At 45.9% G+C, this 9,199-nt stretch overlaps 1 protein-coding gene across 1 annotated transcript; it reads left to right on the top strand.

Annotated features, from left to right (window-relative positions):
- Positions 1-460: 460 nt before the first annotated feature.
- Positions 461-8,470, top strand: tnfsf11 (TNF superfamily member 11). Its single transcript, XM_069532570.1, has 4 exons — positions 461-900; positions 2,600-2,635; positions 5,507-5,636; positions 6,108-8,470. The coding sequence occupies exons 1-4, from the start codon at positions 700-702 to the stop codon at positions 6,542-6,544; spliced, it is 804 nt and encodes a 267-aa protein (XP_069388671.1). The 5' UTR covers positions 461-699; the 3' UTR covers positions 6,545-8,470.
- The last annotated feature ends 729 nt before the right edge of the window (positions 8,471-9,199 follow it).

The following is a 9,199-nucleotide window of genomic DNA, read 5'->3' as shown; positions in this document are numbered from 1 at the left end:
AAAACTTTTGTATGAAATGAATGTCATTGTGTTTGTTGTAGTGAGGGATGATGATGATGATGATTGTTAACATTATTATAATTGGTTTAAGTAATAGAATACAAATACCAATAGTAGCTGCAGTAGTATTAGTAGTTTAATGATGATGATGATTATTATCATTAGGCTGGTAATAGCGGAAGTAGTAATGCCATTATGATCTGTTGTAGTAGTAGTATGATTTTTATAATTATTAATAATTGTAGTATATTGATTAGTACTAGAAGCCAGTTGTAATTTTAGTAATGTCCTTATCATCATTATTATCTATTGTGGTTGTTTTTTGAAAAGTAAATAGATTTTTTTCCTCCAGTGCATCTGAACATGGCCTCGGTGTGTGTGTGTGTGTGTGCGTGCGTGCGTGCGTGAGTGTGTCACCGTGTTGTGGACGCGCAGAGGGGGTGGATTACGTGTGAAGGAGCGCGCTTCACCTGTGTGCGCTCAGGTCGCTCCAGTTTGGTTCGTTCCGTCGTTGCGCGCGCCTGAGAACCGGTGGATCGCTGTGATTGGCTGCAGCGGGTGAACGCGCAGCTCCAGCCCACCCACCGCTGAGTATAGAGACCGTGAGAGTCTCAGTGTCAGTTCGCTTCCTCTCAGACAGTTTGGGAACTGGCCCCGGGGCTGCACGGCACACACACACACACACATACAGCGCGCATCATGGCAGCTACGCACGGCGAGTACAGAGGCTACCTGCGGAACACCGTCGACATGGAGGCAGGGCAGCACCGCTTCCACCCGGTGCAGAGCTCGGAGCCCACTTACCGGCCGCTCCTTTTCGGGACCCTCGCTGTTATGGGATTGCTTCAGGTGGCTTCCAGCGTGGCGATCTTATTACACCTGACAGGTTATCTGCAAGAGGTAGGCTCCGTGTGAAGCTCATTGCACAACCACACTCACAACAAGCGTGTGCGTTAAAAGCTTTGGTTCTGTGCGTAAACGTGTCTAGGAATGTCGCCAAAGGTATTTGCGCACTGTTATAATGCCATAAAATGTCAGATACGCTCCCCAGCTCTCGGAGGAGTGGGAGGTGTTGTGTTTGCACAGTGTATTTGTCTTCTTCAGGAGTAAAAACAAGAAAAGAAAAGAGCCAGTCGGTTTCCTGCGCTCTCCAAGGACGCTGCGCCTCAGTGGCAAAAACAGGTCTCCCCTCTCTGTGAAAACTCAAGAAGCTCTGGCGATAGTTTACACAAATATCAGACATTTTAGGAAGATGTTCTAATTTTTTTTTATTGCATCTCGACTTAAAGCAACACTTTAAACAAAGTCTAGAAGCGTCAGTCCTGTGAGATGTCTCGTTAATGCAGATGTTTTCACTTGAGGCTCCGGTGGCTGCGCTGTTTCATGCTCGTGTTGTGTTTACATGCCATCCCGGGCTTATATTTGTAATTTATAGCCTGTGTGTCACGAGCTGTAAACCTGTGAGCATAAGCAGAGCTCTGGTCCAGGACTTCTGGAGACAGAGCCGTCTGGTGAAGTTCAGAGTGGATGATGTTGCTGCATGGCTCAAGTGTGAGATGGTATCAGAACAGCTCGGGCTCTGCAGCGTCCTTGTATTTCTGTCAGGTCATTTGTGAGGCTGCTTGTCTGCGATCTGGTAAAATAACATTTACATTTCTGCCACAGTTGTTTTTGTAACTTTATGGTGTTTGTTTTTTTTCCACAGTTGAATTATTGTCTTGTTTCAATAAGCCCAGTGAGCAGAGCACATATCTGCTGTCAGGGGGAGTGAAGTTCACCTGGGGTGCATCTCTCTCTGTCTTCGTCTCTTGTCTCAGTGTTTGTTTGGTTTGTGGTGGAGGTCAGTCGTGTTCTGGACAGTGAGGCAGAGGGAATAAAGAATCTTCAAGAGCAGGAGAGACGGAAGTTCAGAGAAATATAAAGAGGCGATTTCATATTTTGCAATAAATACATGCATGTGGGATCGATCTGTGGATGTTAGATGAAGAAGGAAGTGTCCAGCAGCTCCACAGGCCGTCCGGTGGCTCAGACTCTTTGGACTGACATGCTCCCTGTTCTGAATTCCACCACAGCTGCATGTTTCCACTTTCATCTCGAGTCTGAGGCATCGAACCCTCATCGTCTGCCCTCAACACCTGCAGAACGTCCTGGAGATGGAGGGGAGATCTGGAATCTGCACAGCTCCGGGCCTGCAGCAGGAATGTGCTGAGTTTAAAAACGCTGGAACATGAGGAACACGGAGAGTGTGGTTTCATTATTGTGTGTCGACTTTGTGCATTGAGCTGGATGCGTGCAGGCATGAAAACCCTGTGGCCAAATGGTTTAGTGCATGTACATTAAATTAGAGACGGCGGCCCCGCAAATCAGAACCAGTGCTCGGGCCTCCGAATGGCTTTGACTCCCGCCCGCTGTGATGACGTGCAGAGTGACACACGGAAAATATCTTAATCACCCACTCCCACTCCAACACACACACATTCAAACTGCTCTTATTATTCTCCCCACCCACACCTGTCAGGGGTGATCATTAAGTATTGCCTAACTATTTGTTTTCTACATACAACACCTCTCTAACCGTCTCCTGTGTTTCTGTCTCCAGGTGGATTTGTCCACAGCGCCACATCGGCCCATTGAGGTGAGTCTGACCCCTGTTTGACCCCAGACAACACAACGGCACAACACACACTGACAGTCTGACAGTCCACACAGATATTTAATAGGTTTCCTTCCTGCTAAACGTTCTGGAGACATGTCATTAATCATCTGGAGTGATTCTCCAGAGTTCAGTAAATAACGTGTCAGAGATCATTGTCTGAGTCACAACAGGTTGCTCCTCCCGTCGCTGTCAAGGGGAAAGTGTGTAACAGAGCAGTTTTGCTTCCAAAAGAGAAAAGCAGCAGAAATAAATAAATAAACAGAAAGCAAAGTTGCACTGACAGATGTTATGATTTTCCCATGGGCGTGTTGCATCAGTGCATACCACAGCTTCTGTAAAGCAAGCACCAAACCCGAGTTGGTCACACAGGCCGGGACGAGGTCGGACCACGGCAGGAAAAAGCACCTTTCTGTCTCCGATCAAAGGTTGAACAAGTTATCGTAGCTGGGATGTTTTTCTCCGGACGTTTGATCGCTCGTGTACTGACGCTGCGCAGAAAGTAGTTTACTGCATCTGCTGTCAGTGAGTCACTCGCTGGCGTCAGTGGTTGCAGACAGTTCCTGCGATGATCAGCAGTAGCATGAGCTTTAAATACGAGTTCTTAATTGCTGAAGACATTTTCTTCCCTCTCATCCCTCTGTGGAAGTGGCCATCTGTTAAATTTGCCGAACAAAAGCCAAATCCATCCAGGAAGTGAAATAACAGAGAATAAAAGCGCTGCTTTGCTTTACTGGTGTTTGGTTTCACATTATGCTTTCGTATCCTTTGTAATGCTGTATTTATTTTTGCCCGTGGAATCCCTCACGGACTTCTTACACAAACCACCCAGCCTGTGTTTGACTGAGGAGCTCATTGTGTCGTAAGCCCCCGGCTCTTTCCCATGGAGCGCAGGGAGACGTGCTGGGAGCTTTATGAGGTGTCAGGGTGACAGGTCCTCTTGGCCCACGTTGTGTTGTGTTAGGGTCGACCCTGAGGCCGCCCGCAGCTCTCTGCAGACAGTTCGGGGGATTTACTGGAGAGCAGGCCTCGGTGGACGGCTGTCAGCTCTGCAGATCAGCGCTGGGCTGCAGCTCTCTGGTGCGAGGCAGGATGTGCAGGCCCGGCCGGCAACGGGCTGGGCCTGTGGTCAGTGGGATCATAGGGTGTGGTGAGAAGAACCGGGAATCAAACAACGGCTCCTGATGCAAATGTTTAGAGCCTGCGGAGGTTGATCTGACGGATGCATGAAACATAAAGAGACAATCTGCTCCGGGGGCCGAGCTTTGAGTGAGAGGACTTTCTAGCGTCTCATCAACATAACAGAGATGAAGGATGAGTGTGGTGCGGAGATAAAGGCCTGAGGTGCAGCCTGCATCCACTGTGGTAATGCAGGATCAAACATGTGCAGCACATCAGCCGCAGTTTGATGCAGGGTTCGTTTCAAGGCAGACATTTCTCCGTCAGCTCCGCCTGGTGCAGGGCGGTTTTAACCCACTTTAATTCTAGTTCTCACTGTAGGTGAGGACGCTGCCAAGCTGCTGCAACTTTGTTTAAATAATCTCTTCTCTTTCTCGGCTAAAGAGGCATGAAGTGGTTGCACCGCAAATCAGGATGGATCCCACAGTGTCGGGCCAGCAGGGAGCGGGTTCACAATCATTTTGTCTCATTCCAAGACGCTGCGCCATAAACATGTTTGTGCAGCAAATCGTTTTTGGAGGACAGGCTGCACACATTTAAAAAAAAAAAAATTAAAACTTGACAGTAATAGTGGCACAGAACAGGTGCAGAGTTAGAAAAGTTGAAGGTGTTGTTGGGACCGGAGCGTGTAGCAGGGTTTGTGCTCCGAGGCGCTATGTGTGGTTTTTTAAGTTGGAACGTCTCCACAATTTCCTTTTCCCAGTCTTTTCCTTTTTTTAGCTGTTGGCTCAGAGGGAGACGATAGTGATGCCAGGGAACTTAAGGTTATTGAATGAGGAGGAAAATCATATAATATGTTCAAACACCTTCAGGATGTAATAAACAATGAAATGTGGATTTACAGGATTCTTTAAAATCTGCTGGGCACAAAACAAATGCTATTAAAAAAAAAAAAAAAAAGAAGCTCATAGTGATAAATATTATTCTATAAAAACAATGTTTAGTCTTTTTCTATGCAGATAAAACTTGAGAATGTCGTTTCACTTTCAGATCTCTTGCGTGAGTGAGAGATAGTAATTTTCGGCAAAACACTCACTGATGATTGGATCTTGTGCCATGTGTGGCAGAGAGTTGGCAGCGTTGGTGCAGTAACTGTTTACTTGCTTGGAAACAATGTTTTTCTTCAGAGTATCTGCTCTGTCTTGCCCGAGGAGCACAGCCCAGCTCAGACTGCACATGGCGGCATCGCTGGCTCTGAATAGAATTAGCACTCGGAGGCTCCAGATCGTCTCTGTGCCAAATCCACGAGGAGCGTAATCTGCCTGAAAGGTTACACTCACCAGGAGGCCTCGCTGTCACGGCCGCCGGCCTCAGCTGCAACCACACTCGCCAAAGACGATGGATAACACACATAGACGTGCAGCTCATGTGGTCTTATGCACTTATTGTCTTCAGAGACACACACACACACACACACACACACACACACACAGACAGTTATTGATAGAGACAGAGGAACAAAGCTGTGGTAAAACATGTCTAAATATAAAATAGTGTTGCTTTTAGAAAAATAGTTATTTGTTGATGTCTCTTTACTGATGCGGGTGGAAGTTTCAAACTGGACACACACACACGCGCACACACACAAACAAACACACACACACACACACACACACACACATTTGACCTGCCCTCAGTCAGTGTATTAAATGAGATTCTTGTCTTTTTGTGCAGGAGGTGCAGACGGAGCCGGTGCTGAACGCACTGAGGGACACGAGGAAAAAAGGACGCTGCAAAAATCTCTCAAAGGAGAGTCTGCCGTCAGCTCATCTACCGATCAGAACGTATCAGGAGTTCTCTAAGAGTGAGTTCACTGCCACACTTTATAATTACAATATACAGAAACTGTCGGTGCCAGCTTGTTGGAACATGTTGGTTTTACACATCACTTATGTCAAAGTATTTGCAATGAGGACATTTCAGGGTTTGGCAATAACAATGATAAAACATCTTACAGTTTTATTTTAATCACTGAAGAAGATTTTTCTCGACGAGAACAAACCCAGTAAAGTTGGTGTCAGGACAGAGAATCAATAAATGAAGCTGCAGATCAGGTTCACTGTCATAACCATGGTTCATCAATGTTGCCACTTTATGAATTATTATTATTCAAACTAAACTTTCCTCAGGTTGTCATGCTGCAACTTCATTTAGTCAATCATCAGTTCACGAAAAGCTGGTGCTGCAAAAATCCTGGACTTTAGTTTATTATGAACCAGTGAAAGTTAAGTGATGAATGTTGGAACTGAAACCTGCTGCTCTTGTTGCCGTGCAGAGAGCGAGCAGGCCATCACCATCGACTGGGACGAGGACCACGGATACTGCCACAAAATGCGCTACCAGAAGGGCAAGCTGCTGGTGACGGAGCTGGGCTTCTACTACGTTTACGCCAAGACCTGCTTCCGCTACTACAAGTACGCGCCCGAGGACAGCACTCAGCCCGGGAGCCTGCCGATGGATGTTAGGAACACCCAGCTCATCCAGTACGTCTACCGCGAGAGCATCAAACAGAACAGCAAGGCCATAATGCTGATGAAGACGGGCAGCACCGTGCGCTTGAACAGCACGAGCTATAACATGTACTGCGCCCAGCAGGGCCGCGGCGTGCGGCTGGAGGAAGGAGACACCTTGTTTGTCAACGTGTCCAACGCGTGGATGCTGGACCTGGAGGGTGAAGGGACGTATTTCGGGGCCATTAAGTTGGGTAACTGAAATTTTAAAAGAAACGTGAGGAGCGGACATGCTACTGAACATTTGATATGCCAAAGAACCACTGTTAGTGATTTACAATGTACAAAGAGTGTGTGTTTTTTTATTTTATTGTACATTATTGTTGTTTTTTTTTTACATTTGCTCTTCACCAGTTAGCCTTGGATTCCTTCATGAGAACATCTAATGGAAACGTGATCACCTCTTAAAAACTCATCTTGCCACTTAGCCCCTCGAACCCTCCCACAAACGAAACATGAGCTTCATCCCCAAAAAATAGCACTGGACTTTTCTTTTATTTTTAGAGTTGGGTTTTTTTTGGTGTTTTTTTTTTTTTTTTTTTTACAGCTATGCGGTTTGTATTGGGAAATATCAACACATCTCAGTGCAGAATACAACATGTTTGTGCACTAATTAAACAAACCACAGGGGAGCAACCAAGGAAGTGAAGTTTGTTGGCAGGAGAAGTGCAGTGAGAAAGGATTTATCAGTGTTTATTGATGGAAAAAGAACATTTGTAGCTGATGGAGCATCTGCTTGTACTTAGCAGATTATCACAGGATAGAAATAACAAGACTTCCAGGCCTGTCTCTGACCCGCGGCAGCAGATGCACTGACACTGAAAGGTTTTGTAAGTGTGAACGAGGCGATGAGGCGTAACTCAACAGCATTGTTTGAAAGAAGCATTTAGACGGTGGTTTACGACACCTTCCAAACACTTTGGCTGCATCCACATGACGACTGTTCCGTTTGAAAACACACCGGCTCTGCTGCGGAGTTTCAAAGTCGCCGAATCTGAATTGTCGGTCACGTCGGAGCCTTCGCGGATTCGTGGGACACAACATGGAGAATCGATTACAAATGTTACTGACCCTGTCGTCTTTGTAAACAGTTGTTAAATTGTGTATTTTACCACGATACAACAGTTTACACGTGGAGGAGACAGAGATGTTATCTGTGTGATTCCCGTGTCCGCTGGCACACGCATGCTCAGTGTATGTGAGTCGTCACGTGATGCGTGAAGGTGTTTTAGTGTGTGGACGGGGATTAAAACTGATACGGAGACAAAACTCTTGTGAAAGTGCCATTTTCAAACGAAAACGTAGTCGTATGGATGTAGACTTTGACTCTGACATTGTTTTTTTAAAGCAACACAATCAATCGTGTGTCTGTGTGTGTGTGTCTGTGTGTTTGTTTGTTTGTCTGTGTGTGTGTGTGTGTGTGTGTGTGTGTGTGTCTGTGTGTTTGTTTGTTTGTCTGTGTGTGTGTGTGTGTGTGTGTCTGTGTGTGTGCTCCAGAGATCCAGTTTTCTGTCTCTAATGAAATCTAACGAGTGGCCTGTTCCTTTCAAGGCGATTTACGCGACTATGTCATTTTAAACTAAGGAGGAAATGACACGTGTTTGTTTTGTTTATGACGATCAACACGCGATGCAGATAGCTGGACTGTCTGACCACAGGTGACATGAATAGACTCTTCACTAGAGGAACCGAGTTGAGTTTGGTTCATCGTTAACTTAAAATTCTGTTTTTCATTTGGCTCTTCACGGAGGCAAGTGGGAATATGCACTAAATATTTATTTATTAGCTATAGAAGTACAGAGACGGGTCATTGTTACAGTGACCCCTCGGCTGTAAAAAATCATCTATATTTTATGTCTGTACGACATCCATTACGCAGCACTTAAATAGTAGACACGCTTTTTCTTATTAAAACACAGGGGCTTCATTTTAAATTCCATATTTATGTATCTTGATTTTGACAATTCTGTGTGCACTCGCCTAGCCAAAAGCAATATATAAGGATATATTGTTTCTTCTACAAGATTGTAGCAAACCTGTAAGACCTTCATCTGATTTTTTTTCCATTCAGTGTTCTTTTTTTTATTTATGTTTGTGTACGTCCTAATAAAAAAAACTACTTTTGTAACTGTGTTCCATGTGTGTTGACGTTATCCGGTTCAGCTGCTGTTTGAGCAGGATGAAAGTTCGCACGATGAGTCACCTGATAAACAGGTCAACGTCCCGCTGTGCGGTTTCGATAATGTCCACAACCTTTGGAAAATTCAACGGCCCTGTGGCCAAGAGAGTGAAGTCACTGTGCTCCTGCCCCGGTCGGAGCGAGTCTGGCCTCCAGAGAATCCGCCCACTGCTGCAGCAGCCCTGCAGAGTACACACGCTGTGAATGATGGGACGCATAATGAGAATTTCAATACTTACCCATCGTGCTGATCGGTGTGGTGATGGAGGGGTCTCCCATGAGGCCCCACGGCCTGTAAGAAAGAAGAAACCGTTCTAATGTTGGACCCAAACAATTCCTCTATTGTGTGCAGGTTTAGCAGCACATGGGCCCAGAGCGGTTGAGTTCACACGTTTTGCGCCGCGAGCCGGGACCTCACACGTCCTCCAGCTCATTGTTCAAACATTACTGAGGGTTGGAAATAAAATCTGGGGTCTGAGGAGAAATACTTGGCTGAGCTGCACGAGGAGCTGATTAGTTTTTGAGTTTTGACGGGAGTGAAGTCTGACAGCCGGCTGCAAAGTTTAAATCATCACAATGAAGCGTCTTTGACAGGAATTTACTCCCTCATACCTTCAGAGACAAACTAGTTACAACGACAAACTCTTCAGCCGCGGTGTCGCTGGGTTTAAAAGAGCT

This window comes from Paralichthys olivaceus, chromosome 10 (assembly GCF_024713975.1).
Source record: "Paralichthys olivaceus isolate ysfri-2021 chromosome 10, ASM2471397v2, whole genome shotgun sequence".
NCBI lineage: Eukaryota > Metazoa > Chordata > Actinopteri > Pleuronectiformes > Paralichthyidae > Paralichthys > Paralichthys olivaceus.
Note: the sequence above shows the minus strand (reverse complement) of the source record. Positions and strands in the feature narration are given on the sequence as shown.